Source organism: Phyllostomus discolor, chromosome 8, assembly GCF_004126475.2.
Source record: "Phyllostomus discolor isolate MPI-MPIP mPhyDis1 chromosome 8, mPhyDis1.pri.v3, whole genome shotgun sequence".
NCBI lineage: Eukaryota > Metazoa > Chordata > Mammalia > Chiroptera > Phyllostomidae > Phyllostomus > Phyllostomus discolor.
Genome location: NC_040910.2, coordinates 90,376,221 through 90,393,907, shown reverse-complemented (window position 1 = coordinate 90,393,907; position 17,687 = coordinate 90,376,221). Strand labels below are relative to the sequence as shown.

Here is a 17,687-nt window from a genome sequence, read left to right as displayed (position 1 = left end):
ATCTCTTATTCCACAGAGGAAGACAAACTAATTTTGCTGCCTAGTAAAAAGAAGGAAGAGGTTGTTGGTTTTTTATGGGTAAATGTAATATACCTTATGATGGAATATATAAAAGGAAGCAGGGAGAGTTAAAACACACAAAGCAAAAGAACATAATGACTTTGAATAGAGGCTACTTGGGGCAAATTAACAGATTATTAATGATAAGACTAACTTTCCTGATATTAAATTATAATTACACTGTTCTTTTTGAAGAGATTACACATTTACAATTAAAACTTATTTATCAAAATATGTTGGTTTGCTTAGGGCTTTTACTAAATCCCATTATATAAATGGCCATTTACAGACACTGGATTTAGTTAATAGCTGCCTTAATAAATCCTAGGTTGGAGTGTGTATGTGCAAATCATAGTCTGACTCATTGGCAGAATTTATGTGAAATTGACCCTGCCACAGTTAACTTGGCTTTGTCAAAGCAAGAGCTCAATTTTTATCAAATAAAATCAGCATTTCACACCATTTGTGAGTCCTACTTTCCAAAACAATGAATCCTTTATGAGGATGACTAAGATGCATGTCATGAAGCTAATACTCTTGCAATAGCCCACTGAGTCACACATCCCTGAGGTTGCTTAGTCATTTTGATCGTTGCCCGGCTGGCTCTCACATTTACAAGGGACTATTTCCATCAGTATTTTCCATCTCTTTGTTCATTGTTTTATTTTTACAAGATTAAATATTTTTAGGTAAATTCAAAATCCAGAGATGAGGTTGCATGCACATAACTGCCTATATAAATATTAGATGGGTAGATTATAACCTTTACTGGTATGAGATTGATCCTCTCTCCCCCAGTTAGCTCTTTTGCAAAGCACCCTAAAATCTGAAAATGTAGTACTCAAATTGAATGTCTTGAAATGTCTGCTAGAAAATAATTTATGCTTTTTGGAGTAGTCTAGCTGTGATTTTTTTTAAAACAGATCACTACTTGTTAAAGTAGATCCATGTAGATGCATAAATCTGGTTTTTATATAAGCTAACCTTATTTGGCAAACTTCTTAAGTTCTGAAAACCTAAACAATAGTTAATATACAACAAAGTTCCACCACAAGACTATAGAGCGCATGGTCTTCTAACAGGCACATATTGACCTCTTGCATTAAATAACACTAAAAAAGGGCTGTGAAGTAACATGAAAGAAATTCTAATTATGATATCTAATTCCGTAAGAATAAATCATGGGAAATATTTTTAAATGCAAGTGCAATAAAAAAAAATAACCAACCATTAAGCCAGTTTATCTAGTTTCCCGTTTCTATCTAATCTAAATAGAAAAATAATGATCTTTCTATCGTTATTTTCTCCAAAAGTAACTAAATCTCATTCAAGTAGCCATAATGTCACTAAACTTACTGATAAGAACAGATACTATACTTGATCTTAGCCAAAAGGCCAAGAAGAGATCACTAAACACTTAGGTAATATTTTGCAAAACATTTTTTTGATTCAGTGGGATGATCTAAGTTTTCCAGTTTTATAGTATATAAAATTTTTGTGTGGGATAACTTCCCAAGATACTAATAAAATAGAGAGCTGCAAGATTTCCTTTGTAGGACCATAGCTGTTTCAGCACTGAGAGTTCACTTAAAATGTTTAATCTTAAATTTCAAGTAATTAACCAGTTTTGATGTGCCAATAAAAATAAATCTTAGGTCTCACCTTCAAGGCCAATAATCCAATAGCACAAAATTATGTTGACATAGTTATATAATTATTTTATCAAATGTTTCACATTTGAAAAGCTTTACTGTTTTTATATTTCCTCTATATTTTGTGGTATTAAATGTGAGGAAACATGTAAAAGTGGCACTGTTTGGGAGAGTTGAATTTTCCCTATTTCTTTTACTGTTTTCCAAATATCTTTGTTCCCTTCCTGAAAATTCCACTCAGCAATGACCTCAAATTGTTCTCAAAAAATGTTGTCCTGTAAGACCGATGTCAGAAAGCTGGAATTCAATATGCAAGTTATTGAAGGACTGAGAATGTTATTTTCCAGAGTAAAATAAACCTTTCCCCTTTTTTATCCCTGCATTAATAGAATACACTGGACTTCTTAAACACTAAGACAAATGTTAAGAATGAGACATTTTCAAACAGATACGAAAGTGATAGCTTGCATTTATTTGAATGCTATGCTTTATAGACATGTGCTAAGAGCTTTAAATATATTCTTATTTAATCCTCACAACCCTTTGATGTAAGTACAGTAGTAAGGGAACTGGGGACTTAAAGAAGTTAAATAACTTGCTTAAGGTTACATGTCTAGTAATTGGAGTGCCAGGATTCATTTTATATCTGGCAGATTCCAGAGCCTGTGCTCTTAAACACCATGCTATACTATGTCATAGACAATATAATATAAAAAGCAACAAGCAATATAATAATTACAATACAGTGGTTTGTTGTAGATACTCAGTACAATGGGGTGTTAGTGATGGGAAACAGAGTTGCATATAAAAACGAATTGCCAGATAGCTGTTTTTTCAGCAGGAGCTATGATCAGAGAGACCACCACAGTGATTCATTAGTCCAGAACAGCTTCTACTTTTTTGTTTCTGTTAATAGTACCCCAGATTTACTCTCATTCAAACTTCAAGTCCTGGGGTCAGATTTGAGTCACTATCTTCATTATCTTCTATATCCAGCCACTTATATCACCCTGAGGGTTCTGCTCAGAATGTCTGACATTCTTCCCTGTTATCCATTCTCAATATGGCTAATTAGTTTGTCTCCCTACTCTGGTCTTTCCATATTCTAATAGCTAATGCCAGATTGCCAAATTAATCTTTCTAAAATGCAGTAATGTCACTTCTCTGTCTTATAGTTATCATTACTATCATTCTTACCTAGTACAGAATCTAGAAAAATAAAAATGTACTTTTGGACAAGACAGGTTATGGTTTGTTATTACCTTTAAAATTTACTGTACTGTTACATATAAAAAGCTAAAGAATTTTTTTAAATGGACACTGCCCTGGTCAGGTGGCTCACTTGGTTGGAGCATTATCCCATACACCAAATCCCATACCCCAAAAGGTTGCAGATTCAATTTCCAGTAAGGGCACATACCTACCTTCTGGGTTCGATCCTTGGTTAGGGAGCATATGGGAGGCAACCAGTTGATGTTCCTCTCTCAAATCAATGTTTCTCTCTCCCTTCCTCTCTCTCTAAAAGCCAATAAAAGTATATCTTTGGTAAGGATTAAAAAGTAAGAATAAAAATAAAAATGATCACTGCCAGATTGATGATGAAAAGAACATGTGATAAGTAAGAACTAAAGGAGCAGATATACTAAGATAATGTATGAGAAAGTACTTAGACAGTGCTTAATGAATTTTATTAATTCATTCAAAAACAGAGACTAAAATTACTTCTATGTTAGTTGAAAATTAACACAATAAATTGTATAATAAGGCCATTTTCCATATGGAGTCACTGACAGCAACTCAGTGTCTTTAGCTGCGTTAACTGAACCATAACTGGGGAGAAAGAAGTGAGAAATAAATATTAAATTACATTCAAGATAAGGGGAGAAAGTTGAACTTTAATGTGAAAGTTATCTACAACCCAAAAGTAAAGTAGTTAATAATTGAAATATATTACTTTGTCATCCATATTTTAAAGTACTTAAAAAGAGAGTAAAAGGGCAGCCTACCGAATGAGAGAAAATATTTGCAAACCACATAACTGATGAGTTAATATCTGAAAATATATACAGAACTCCTACAACTCAGTAACAAAAAAAATAGTTTGATTAATAAATGGGCAAAGGATGTAAATTGACATTTCTCCAAAGAAAACATACAGTTGACCAACAGGTATATGAAAAGATGCTCAACATGAATAATCATCAAGGAAATGCAGATGAAACCAGCAATGAGATATCACCTTACATTTGTTAGAATGGTCATTGTCAAAAAAAAAAAAGGCATCAAAAAAAAACCCCAGAAAATATTAAGTGTTGACGAGGACATGGAACTGGAACTCTTGTGCACTGTTAACTAGGAATGTAAAATGGTGCAGCAGCTATGAAAAACAGTATGGTAGTTCCTTAAAAAATTAAAACTAGAACTAGATTAGATCCAGCAATCCCACATCTAGGAATTTATCCAAAAGAATTGAAATCAGGATTTTGAAGAGATATTTGCACTCCCTTGTTCACTGCAGCATTATTCACAATAATGAATAGGTAAAAACAACCTAAACATCCATTGATTCATTGATGAATGAATGGATACAATGTGGCATATTCATAAAATGGAATGCTTTTCAGGCATTAAAAGAGGGAAGTGCTGTCATATGTTATAACACAGACAAGCCTTGAGAACATTATGCTAAATGAAATAAGCCAGTCACAGAAGGACAAATACCATATGATTCTGCTTATATAAAGTATCTATGCCCTGGTTGGTATGGCTCAGTGGATTGAGTGTCAGCTTGCAAACCAGAGGGTCGGTTCCCAGTCAGGGCACATGCCTGGGTTGCGGGCCATGTCCCCAGTGGGGAGCTCATGAGAGGCAACCACACATTGATGCTTCTTTCCCTCTCTTTCTCCCTCCCTTCCCCCCTCTCTAGAAATAAATAAATAAAATATTTTTTAATAAATAAAGTATCTACAGTAGTCATACTAATTGAACCACAAAGCACAATGATGGATACCAGGGCCTGAGGAGAGAGGGAAATGGGAAGTTGCTGTTTAATGGGTATAAAGTTTCCTTTATGCAAGATGAAATAGTTCTAGAACTTTTATGAGCCAAAATACAGTCTGTCTTGATAAATGTTTTATATACAACCAAAAAGAATCCTCAATTTTGTGGTAGGCAGTTCTTGATATTTCAAATAGGTCAAATCAGTTGATTGTTCAAGGCTTCTATATATTGCTGATTTTCTACTTGTTTTCTCAAGGGATATTGAAATCTCTGATGATAATTGTGGATTTCTTTATGTCTCTTCACAGTTTTTGCTTCGTGTATTTATAGCTCTCTTATTAGGTGCATAAATATTTAGCATTGTTATGTCTTCTTGATGAATTGATTCATTGATCATTTTGAAATAGTCTTCTTTATCCTTAATGAGTTCCTTTTTTCTGAAATCTACTTTGTCTTATGTTAATATGACCATTCCAACTTTCTATCAATTTGCATTAGCATGATGATATCTTTCTCTATACTTTCCAGCCTACTTGTATATTTATATTTAAAGTGAGTTTCTCATAGGTAGCATACAGTTGGGTAGCATATTTTTTTATCTACTCTTTTAATTGAAATATTTACAACATTTGCATTTATTTGAATTTTATTTGGGTAGTTTTCAGTCTTTCATTTTAATATTTGCTTTCCATTTTTCTTGCATTTCCCTTATCCCTTTTTTTGAATTTAGTATTTCTATGAGTCTATATTATGTTCTTAGTTAATTAGCTATACTCCTCATGTTGTTTTGGTTTGGGTACCTGGTGGCTTTATTATTTTTAGTATATAGGTTTATTTTATTACAGTGTACCCTCAAGTTATACCATTTTATGTCTAGCATAAAGCTTTTACAATGCTTGTGTTAGGGGTGTCCCCCAGGTCTAATGATTCACTAGGAGGACTCAGAGGACTCAGGATAGAGTTAGTCCCATAGTTGTACTTTATTACAGTGAAAGAATACAAAACCAAACCAGCAAAGGGAAAAGGTACATGGGGACATAGTCTGAAGGAAACCAGACACAGCTTCCAAGTATCCTCTCTTAATGAAATCACCCAGCATGCACTTAATTCCTCCAGCAATGACTGTGACAATACATGTAAAATGTTGTCTACAGGAAAGCTCATTAGAGATTTAGTGCCCAAGATTTTTACTGTGGTCTGGTTGTATAGACCCCCTTGCCTAAAATATACCAAAATTTCAGACACCCAAAAGAAAAGCAGGTGTTCAGCATAAACTATATTGTTTGTACAAACAATTTAGGCACAGTGATTCACTCTTATTAGTTCTGGGAATGATGGGAATCCTCTTGAAATTCACATTCCCAGACTTCAGATAAGGGCCAGCCTTGCAAGTTGGGTCTATAATGGTAGCAGTCTCAAAACTGTTATGTGGCCCTGGATGGTGTGGCTCAGTGGGTTGAGTGTCAGCCTATGAACCAAAGGATCGCCAGTTCGATTCCCAGTCAGGGCACATGCCTGGGTTGTGGGCAAGGTCCCCAGTAAAAGGGGTATGCAAGAGGCAGCCACACACTGTTGTTTCTCTCCCTCTTTTTCTCCCTCCCTACCCCTCTCTCTAAAAATAAATAAAGTCTTTTTTTAAAAGACTGTTATGCGAACTGTTTTTTGCAATAGTCTGTTTTTATTTCACTCTTCCCAGCATTTATGTTACTGTTGTCAGAAATTTTACTTATATAAATGTTATAAACCTCACCATATAAAATCAGTTATCTTTTTAAGATTTTTTTAAACAAGAAAAAATGTTATATAGTAATCCATGTAGTCACCATTTCTGGTACAGTTCATTTCTTTGTGTTAATCCATGTTTCAATCTGATGGCAGTTTTCTTCTGCCTGAAGGACTTTTTTTGTTAACATTACTTGTATTGTGGATCTGTTGGTGATGAAGAATTTTTCAGACATATAAAAGCTGGAAAATGATTCTATCACTATTTTTGAAAGACATTTTCACTGAGTATAGAATTGTAGGTTGACAGGTTTTTCCCTTTCGTAATTTAAAGTTGTAGGTCTACTGCCTTTTCATTTACATTGTTTCTGAGAAGAAATATGCTGTCATTTTTAGCTTTGTTCCTCTGTTCTTACTGTGTCTTTTTATTTTCTGGGTGCTTTTAAGACTTTTATCTTTATCACTTGTTTTGAGCAGTTTAATTACAACATACCTTGGTGTCATTTTCTTCATATATCTTATGCTCGGGCTCATTGAGCTTCTTGGATCAGTGAGTTTATAGTTTTCATCAAGTTTGGAAATACCATAGCTATCCATTATTTCCTTAAATATATTGTCTTTGCCCCCACCTTCAGTCACACTTGTGTTTGGCCACTTGGAGTTGTCCCGCAGTTTGAGCATGCTCTTTTTATTTCAGAGGATTCTTTTCTCCCTGTGTGTTTATTTTGGGTAGTTTTTATTTCCATCTCTTCCAGGAAGGTCACTCATAATGTCATTATGAGTGATGTCGAATTGTCATTTCCATAATGTTGAATTGTCATTAATGCCATGTAGTGTGTTTTTCATTGCTGATGTAGTTTTTTTTCTCCAAAAGTTAAATTTAGGTCTTTTTTATCTTCTGTGTTCATACTTTTGAATATAGTCACTGTTTTAATATCTTTCTCTGCTAATCCTAACATCTCTGTCAGTTTTTGGTTCAATTTCAATTGACTGATTTTTTTCCTAATTATGGTTGATATTTTCCTGCTGCTTTGCATGACTGATCATCTTTGTTTGGATGCCAGACATTGTGAATTCTACCTCGGTGGGTGTTGGATATTTTTGTATTCCTATAAATATTATTCATCTTCTGTCTGGAATATTAAGTTATTTGGAAACAGTGTGATTAGTTTTGCATCTTGCCTTTAAAATTTGTTGAATAAGACCAGAACAGTATTTATTACAGGCATCATTATTCTGTAGTACTGAGACAAGACCTTTCTCAATATTCAGCCCACTGTCATGTAAATTGTGAGGCACCATTAACATAAGCACTGAATGCTTTTCTCTCTAATTTTCTCGTATAGGTCTTTTCCTTGTCTTGGGTGGTTTTCTTATACACATGTGCTAATCAGTACTCTGTTAATTACTCAAGGGTTATGCATCCTCAGCTCTTCAGAATTACTTCTGTACAGCTCTCTTCTTCCCAGTGCGCTGTCCTTTTAAGAGTTGCCGTCTTAGTCTCCCTGGATTCTCAGTTCCATCTCCTCAACTAAGGGAGTCAGCCAGACTCTAACTGGGTTCTCCTTCCCCATACCATGGCCGCTTAGAAATTTCCTCAAGGGAATAAGTGGGCATAGGGTTTGCCTCATTTGTTTTCCAACTCTCAGGGATCGTTATTTTTCATTGCCTTTGTCTAGTGTCTTGAAAACCTTTATTTCCTGTATTTTATTCAGAGATTTGTTTGTTTTGGGGTTGTCTTAGGTGGGAGGGTAAATCTTGTCATTCCATCTTGACCAGAAGTGAAAATTCAATTCGTTTTTTAAAAGAAAATTAATAGGTGAAGTGACCAGATCATAAATCCATCTCTAATTAGAAAATGATTGTTTTGGTAGTTAGAATTATGCTGTCTAGAAGCTAAAATACATATTGTACCCATAGTAATGAAGAATTGAATGTGGTCATTTTTTCACAACAATAAATTTCACATTAGTAAGATCTTAGTTACCCAAATGAATGTATGTGAATCCAGCCTTCTCAGTAACTTTTCTTTAAAAAAGGAAAAATAGTCTTTAAAAAAAAATCTATCCTGCCCTCTCTGGACACTTTATCTAAGGCACATTTCCTTTTTCCCCCTAACTTCCTGTTGTAATGCTGTTCTTTGTGGTGCCTTGGCCAGCATCTGGGCTTTGCTTATGATATGCTCAGAGCTGGAAAAAATAACAGTTTTTCTTCCCTTTCTTGTTATTTAATGTTTATGACAGTAGCCTTCAAACAGGACTGTATCCCTGAAAGGTGGCTAAAAAAATGAGTTATTTCCTTTTATTTTCATAGTACAGAGCAGTGATTTTCAAAGACCTGGGTTTGCATCCTATAACTTACTCCCCCAAGCCTTCCTGTTCTAATAAAATGAAGTCTATCCACACTTCACTGCAGTTGAGAATGGAAAATCTATATTAACTGTTTCATTCATGGGTTCACTTATTAAGTGTTATTGAATATACATTCCATATGACAAGAATTGTAGTAGTGAATAGGGAATTAATAGTTTGGGTGATTGTGGTAGGGTGAGTTGAGATATGAGGGTAGAAGTGTAGGGGTTGATGTGATCATGTCAGATGCATACATTTGCTGGCTGTTTACATGAGGTAACCTAGGAATGGCAATATTTTAGGGATGGGTAGAAGAGGAGGAATCATTAAAAGATACATCAGGAGGAAAGGGCCCAAAAAAGAGCTAGAAGAAAATGTCATCTTAAGCCCAAGAAAGGAATGTATTTCAAAAAGTGGGGGATATTTAAAAGTGTTAAGTACTGAGGAATGGTTAAAAAGCATGAAGACTGAAAATAAATTATTGGACTTAACATTCAGAACATGTTCAGTGACTTTAACCAAAACCACTTCAGAAGAGCAAATGGGAGGAGTTCTTGCTAAGGAAGCAAAGATAGCAAGCATGACTCTTTCAAAACAATGGATGGTGAAAGGAAGAAGGGAGGTAAGTCAGAAGCCTTAAAGAGAAGTGGGTTTAGAGTCAGTATATACAAGAGGGAATGCCAAATAAAGAATTATCTTCTGGAGGCAGGCCCCTTATAGTACAGGCTTCCAAGGCTAGGTGAGTGTTCTAGGAACCCATCTGTATCAGTGTAGCAGCTGGCAATGTTGTGAGAAGCTGTGTTTGGCTTCAGTGAAATTTTTTGAAGATTTTTTCAACCTATTTGCCCATTTCATGATGGGTGATTTGTGAGCACCCCTGCCCACACCATGCTAAGTGTTGAGCAGCTTTTGACCAAAAACAACAAGAACCCCGTGCCCCCCCCTTCCTAGTCATGTGATCTGTCCTAGAGTGACTTTTTTTTTTGTTTCTGGATGAAACAATTCCTTAAAGGGCCCGTTTTGCTGATGTGGAAGAGGTGAAACAAAAAAAGGCAGAAGCACTAAAAGGTGTTGAAATCAACGAGGTCAAAAACTGTTGTGAGCAATGGAAAAAAGTCTTGATAGGTGTGATGCATCAGAAAGTTGAAACATATAAGAATAAATACAAAAATTTTTATCAATAAATTCTGGGGGATTTGGGTCCCTCCCACCATGTTCTCGATATTCTGTGTGTTGGAGTGTGGTGATTATGGTCACACTGATGTCTTTTGTTGGCTTGATAGTGTGGCTAGTGAGCAGCTAACAGTTGACAATCAAACACTGTCCTAGGCCCATTGCATGCATTAACTCATTTAATCTTCACAGAATCATTGTTATACCTAATTCTAAAATAATAAGAACTGAGATATCAAGAACATAAGTAACTATCCTAAGGTCACACGGCTAATAAGTAATAAACAGGATACAAACTGAGGCACCCGGCTCTGAGTCCACAGTTTTACCCACTTTATGCTGTGTTTCCCTGCTGACCCAAGAAGTGATCCTGCTTTATTTAATCTTTTTTTTAACAGAAGTTATCTGGAATGACCATATCATGTGTAGATTGTTCTTTATGTCCTGCTTCAAATTGCTTTACATTCTTCAAAAACTCATTTCCAGAGGTAGGAATAGCTGCTTACTATTGTCATATTCCAGAGTACCAAGAATAAACAAGACACTAAAGAGATTTGACTCCAGTAAATGGGAGAGTGAACCTTCTAGAAATTCAGTAGACATATGGTTTAAGTATTTCTTAAGAAAAAAAAATAAGCTTTTTTTTTTTTTACTCATCTTCAGTGCTAATATGATACCAGGTTTTGTCTGAAGCACATGTGTTTTTCTTCTGCTTTGTGTAGAAAATAGCATGCATGGCATGAACTCTAAAAAGTTATCTTTTGTTCTGAGGAACAGAGGTGCTTCCAGGCTAGACTGTATAGTCATTATGGAAGAATGTGAGGAAATACAGCTCTGCTCCTGTTTGCACCAGACCTTGGCTGAGTGACACACAGCCCTTTCTCCAGCCAGTCCTGTGACTGGCTTCTTTTAAGATGATTCACGGTTGTTTCCCATGAGTAAATATGCTTTAGACTAAATCCAGTTAGACCTCTTTTCCCCCATTTCCCCACTTCCCCTTTTCCCCTTGCAGCAGCTGTTTATATTTGCATTTGAGCAAGCTGATCTGTTAGCCTTAGTGCACTTTTGTTTTTTAAATGTTTACTCTTTGCCTTAGCTAATAAAGGTCAGTTTTCTCTATAAGCCTAGATACGTAATTATACTTATTGGAAGTCTCACGAGACTGTTTCCTAGAGAGAATTCATTTGTCTGCTGTGAGCCTAATTTGCATTGAAGAGATAACAAACTGCTCTGAGCCTGGAGTGGTTATTAAATCCCTTTTTAAAACTGCTTTCCAAAGTTTGTCTTATTTGTGTGCCCTATTGTAATGTTTTCCCTTTCCCTGTTTTTCCCTTCAACATTGTATTAGGAAAATTTTCAGATATACAAAATAATAAAAGAATTCTGCAATAAACACTCATATACTCACCACCTTGATTATATCATTCACATTTTACTATGTTGTCACATGTCTGTCCATCTACCCATGTCTTTACCCATTATTTGTTACAAAATTTCTAAGTTAATTACAATATACTTTATTGGCATATTTTGAGAAAGATGGGATGGCCTTCCTGCTCTGTTGCAACCCTGGGACTACCATTTCCTGAGCTCCAGGGGTGAGAAAGCCACACCTGTTATTAGATGGTATGGATCAGCTCATCTTTCTCCCTTAGCTCAGCTGTATTGCAGTGGTAATTTCTCACTGGATTGTTTCACTAGTTTCTGACTTTGAAATCTCTTGGAAGCCAGTTGATATTCCAAACAAAGAAACATTTATTTAGGAATATGAACTTCACAGAGAATATTCATTGCTTACATGTCCTACAATACAGGCCAAAGTGCTTTCTTATACATATGCCCCAAATTTACTCTTGGTACATAAGAAGTATGGCTTTTTTTTTTATCACACTGATCTGACAAAAGCCTTAGTTTTGAAGGTACAGAAATTATTTCTAAGCTGTTCTTGGTATCTGTAGTTGTTTTACCATATGGTACTGGGCTAATTTTATCTGTTCTTCCCTTGAGGTTTTTGTGAATCGACTACATTTTTAGAAATTTTTTAAAATAACTTTTTAAATGTCAAAGCTTTCTCGGTAGAATAAAATATGAGAGATTATATCAACATGAGAACAAGTTACATTAATAGAATTTTCCCCCAAAAGTTAAGCATTCAAATTGAGTCTATACTTACTCCATATTATAAATTGGCATTAGTTGTATTCATGAAAGCCCTTTCTGATGCACAAAATAATCTCAGACATGAAGAGGTAAGTTAGTTCAGAGGGTGACTGAGGGTCTCTGAGTAGCTTTTCTCCTTCTGGAAAGGTCATCTCCAGCAAAACATGCAGTTCCTAAAGGGAAGCACAGGAAAGCTAAAGGAGATGGAAGATAGTCTCACATGTCAGCTAAGCCTATCAATTCTGATCATCAGTGGGAGAACTCATGTCACTTTAACATTTAATACTGACATCCTATAGAACAGTTGTAACATAACATGATGGGAAAAAAAAAAACCCTAGATTTCAGAGTCAGAATAGGTTTTCATTCTAGTTCTGAAATCAGTCCTGTGTTCCCTAAATTCTGTGTGACCTTAGGTCTCTCTATTAGAGAGGCCTAACTAGACTTATCTCAAGCCAACTGACACATTGTTTTCCCCTTCCTCCCTGGGAGCCCTGTGACTGTTCAGCCAGAGCTCAGCATGTGTGTTTAGGGGTCTACCCAGTAAGGGCACCCAGATACCCAGGAAATCCCATGAGTGGTTAGCAGCCCCCTGCTGTCAAGTAACACACACATCATGGAAAATGGTGGAATGAGGCACTGTAAGAATCAGTCCCTCCGCTGAAGCAACCATGAAGCTGGCAAGTCTGACAGAATCACCTTTTTCAAAACTCTGGAATTGCAAAGTGATAAAAGCAGATTATGAAACAGTATCGAATGATCCCATTTTTTGTTTTTAAAATAAGTGTATATGGTACAGACAAAACTCAATACATGTGAATAGTGATTCTCTCTAGCTAGTGGGAATACAATTATTACTTTGTTTACTATTCCTAAATTTCCTATAGTGAATGTGTATTTTGTAAAAACAAGTAGCAAAAGTAAAATAGAACAGCCTGACAGTTTCTCAAAAAGTTAAATATAGAACTCCATGTGATCCAGCAATACCACTCCTACATATATACCCAAGACAAGTAAAAACATGTATGCAAAAACTTGCACATGAATGTTCATAGCAGCATGATTCATAATAGTCAAAAAGTGAAAACCACAAAGATGTTCTTCAGCTGATAAATGAATAAACAAAATGTGATATAGCCATACAGTAGAATATTATTTGGCAATAAAAATGAATGAAGTACCAAAGCATGCTACAACGTGAATGACCCTCAGAAACATAATGCTAGGTGAAAGAAGCCAGACACAAAAAGCCACATATTACATGGTAACTTTTATGTGTAACATCCAGAATAGGCAAATCTGTGAAGAGAGAAAGTCTCTGGTTGCCGGGGGCTGGAGTAGACTAAAAATCACTAAATTACATACTTTAAAGGGGTGAATTTTATGGTATGTGACTGATAGCTCATAAAATAATGCGTACAAAAAGTAAAATAGACACTATGAGCTACAAGACACTAGAATTTAAAAGAATATTTATGGAAAAGTAAAGTCTGACTTTTTTTACTAAACTCTGTAATTATAATTATGGATTTTAAAAAGGGTAGGTTTTGGCAAAGAGATTGTAAGTGACCATGTAGCTGTATCTCCATAGCCCTTTTTTTAAAAGTGAAATTTTGAGACATTTTAAACTGATAAGGAAGCTACTTGCTTTCATTACTAGAGTTTAGCTTTATATTTTTAAATTATTTGTACTATTTTTGGAATTGTTGTATTTTTAAGGCTGAGTTATTCTAATGGGTTTCAGATATTTTTAAGTGAGAATGTACATACATACATGCTTATGTGTGTGTGTTCTCTCAAGTAAGCTGCCATTTCTAGGTCTCATTTATGATGTATAAGTAATTTATGTTCTAGAAAAATATAAGCAATATAAATAGATCTCATTTCCCCTTTTATGATTTCCTTTTCTCCTGCTCACACCCCCTTCCCACTCCTGGTCTTTATTCTCCAAAATTTAAAATGGGTTTAGGGAGTGTCATACCTTATTTTTAATTGATTCTTTCCGTATGCCCTTTATTGGGCACCTACTATGTGTTAAATCACTGTGCTAAGTTAAAGATACAGAAATGAAATACCTGGTTCCAGATAGATAGAATTATACACCTTAGAGATACTCTCACAATAGTTGGGGGGCATTTAACCCAGAGAAGAGAGGTCAGCAGGACTTCTCTTTACCATCGATATAATTAGAAGGCTGATCTCTGACACTAGGTCACATCTATTACACATTTTTAGACAAATATTGGAAGTAGAGCTCATGCCTGGCTCTTAGCACATCCCACAACTATACAAGCTCAGGAAAAAAATCTTGAGAAAAGCAATAGGGATTTGTCCCCAAGACAGGTATATATATAAACCAAAAAATTTCTATTTATTTACTTTTGGAATTACATTTTATTGATTTTGCTATTACAACTGTCCTGATTGTTCTGCCTTTGTCCCTCTCCACCCAGCACCCCCCACTCCCTCAGGCAAACCCCGCACCATTGTTCATGTCCATGGGTCATGAGTGTAAGCTCTTCCACTACTTCATTTCCTGTACTGCACTTTACGTCCCCATGGCTGTTCTCTAACTACCTATTTGTACTTCTTAGTTCCCTCACCTCTTCACCCATTCCCTGACACCCCTCCCCTCTGGCAACCATCAAAATAAAAACCTTTTTCTTTAATTGGCATGAATACAATCAATACAGGTGCAAAGACTTTAGGTGGAAGTTTGGTTTCTACTTCCTTCACTGATTAACATCTTGAAGACCTTTTAAACCATCAGAACTTTTAGAGACTTTGCTTCCCTTAATATACCTACTAGATTACACACACACACACACACACCATGAACTTAAAGGAATTGCTGTTTTCATTGGCATTTTTAAAGAAACTTTACCTTGCTTTCTATAGGACAGATAGATACTGGTATGGCCATATTGGTTCTTAAATATTGAAATTCACCTTTACTCATTGGTAAAGAGCTGATGCTATCAGACATCTGGATGCCTGGCCACAGAGTGGTCTCTCCCTGGGAACTCCAACTCTGCACCTCCCCACAATCCAACAACTAAAAGGTTATCCCCAGGCTTAGAACGAGGCCTTAAGGACCCTGCTTCTTTACTACTTGTGCATCTATCCCGATTGCTGATGCCTAACCATCCCCATTGTTCAATAATTTTGAATATTACCCTGACTTTCTGGCTGTTCCATAAATTATTACTGTTTCAACAGTATTTGTGTTCTGTCAACTACAGTATCACATGGCTGTAACTCACCTGCCATTGCTTATCTGTGTAGAACCAAAATCAGAGTTTTATTATTTTCTGAATAAGCCAGAGTACCATCATACTGTAACTCTAAGTTAGTGCTTTTTTTCTTTATTTCTCACAGTGTTGATGGCTTGGCCTAAATTCTGTGTTTTCTTATTGTTCCTTCTAGTTCGCTTTGCACCTTATAGACCTCCAGATATCTCCTTGAAGCCTCTGCTCTTCGAAGTGCCCAGCATCACTACAGAGTCAGTATTTGTTGGCCGGGATTGGGTTTTCCATGAAATAGATGCTCAACTTCAAAGTTCAAATGCCAACGTGAACCAAGGAGTAGTGATTGTGGGAAACATTGGGTTTGGCAAAACTGCCATCATCTCCAGGCTTGTGGCCCTCAGCTGCCACGGGACACGGATGAGACAGATCGCCTCGGACAGCCCACATGCCTCCCCCAAACGTGCGTATTCCTTTTTAAAGAACTCCTTGCTTTGTAGCTCCAGGATTTTTTTCTGACATGTTTATATTGTCTCATGTCCTTTTGTTTTCTGATCTGCAAAACCTGACTTGCATGTGAGGATCATTAATTCAGAGTTGAGGGAAAGAATATAATACTCTGTATACATTTGACCCATATATCCAACAATCACCTCAGTGTGACTGGAGCGGGGGCGGGGCGGGGGGGAAGCTTTCAGAAACAAATTTACGACTCTTCCCTGCTGGCTATTTGGCTAGTCTGTCCGTTGGAAAATGACTACAGCAATTGCCTGTAAGAGCCGTTTGCATCCATCACTGTCAGCTTTACTTAGCCCGTGTGCATGTCTTCTTGTTACATGCCAGCACAATCTGTTAGTGGCCTTCATTTCCTTGCTATTGATGTTAGTATTGCACTGCTTGGGCTTGAACTTCACTGTGTCCTTGAAGGGTTTCTCCTGCTTTCTTGTGAGAAGATGCTGAAATCTCATATATCTGTCCTTGCTTCTTTCATCCCAGGCAGGGCACAGCTTAATCATCACCATCAGGATCTTGTTTATTTATTTTTAAAATACTCATATGGTCCCTAATGCCAGGTACTGTCTGAGAGCTTAATAAATAATTGATTTATCCAATCCTCATCAACCCAGTGTGGTTAGTCCAGTTGTCTTTATCTCATAGATAAGCGATCTGAGGCTTAGAGCCATTCAGCAAGCCTCCTAGGTTTCATAACCAGTAAATGGTGAAACTAGAATTTAAGCCTGAGGAATCTGGTTTCAGAAGCCATTCTCTTACCCATTTTGCTCTTCTTTTTGTTAGAAATTACTCGAATAAAGGAGATAAAAGGAAATATATAGATGTTATTCCTGTACTTACTGTGTGTATAGAACCAGTCTACCTGGTTTCTGTTAGTTATAAGAGAACAAAAGGGGGAAAAAAATGAAACTATTGCTGTTAGTCTAGCTCAGTGTAGCTCTCCACGAGTTTTCAGAACAGCAACACTAGAAATGGTTTGAGAACATAGTCATTACAGAGTCTAGCACAGTGCCGAAACTCAACAGGAATTCACTGAACATCCACCACACATCCTGACTGCCTGTTGAAATTAATTAGTAGTCCCATGTCATTAAGTAGACAGATTGCCTTAGGTAAATTATGGGTATCTAATATGTAGAAGAACTAGAGTCTAGAAAGAAAACTGGTTGAATCGAGAGTCCTTATTTACAGGGTATGGTAAAAAATAGCTGTGAAAGAATTACTGAGTAATGGCATGCTTAGTCTTCCACAGGAAGACTGTCTGAGGTGGGCTGGCACAGTGTCATGGTCATCAAGAGCCCAGAGTTTGATCCCCAACTCTCAAATTGACTGTACTTGTAACTTTGAGAATTTTACTTTAATTCATTAAACTCAGTTTTTTCATTTGTAAAATGAGAAAGTGGGACTAGGTGATCTTTAAGATTCATTCCTATGCTAAAATTCTGTGACTCTAAGAACATCTTCATGGTTGAAAGTACTTTTCCACACCAATTCCAGTATTTTTCTTTGAGTGCTTAAGTATCACACCAAACTACTTATCTGAGTAAGCCAAGAGTTTAACTATTTGAGTGTCAGGAAGAAAAGCAGATAGCTAATGGCTCTGAGACTCCTCTGTCACTTTTGCAAATAACAGAATGGTAGAATCATGCATGACAGAGGATAAGTGCCAAGGGCAAGAAGAGCTGCTTTCTCAGAAAGCAGAAGTACCTGGGAGTTCGTCCCCCCGACCCTGCAAAGTCTGGGAGAGCAAGAGTTAATAGCAAACAGCCCATGTGCTCCCCAAAGCAGAGTTTCTTTCAAGGTAGCTTATT

General features: G+C 36.3%; 1 protein-coding gene and 1 pseudogene across 6 annotated transcripts in view; one reads left to right on the top strand and one right to left on the bottom strand.

Annotated features, from left to right (window-relative positions):
- The window catches only part of TANC2 (tetratricopeptide repeat, ankyrin repeat and coiled-coil containing 2), a 313,462-nt gene that overhangs the window by 217,114 nt on the left and 78,661 nt on the right, over positions 1–17,687 (top strand). For all 6 annotated transcript variants that reach the window (XM_028519226.2, XM_036033534.1, XM_036033532.1 and 3 more), the window contains one exon: positions 15,545–15,826. In XM_028519226.2, coding sequence (XP_028375027.1) covers positions 15,545–15,826 — 282 coding nt within the window. The remainder of the gene's footprint in view (positions 1–15,544; positions 15,827–17,687) is intronic.
- Positions 1,353–1,467, bottom strand: LOC114504467 (annotated as a pseudogene).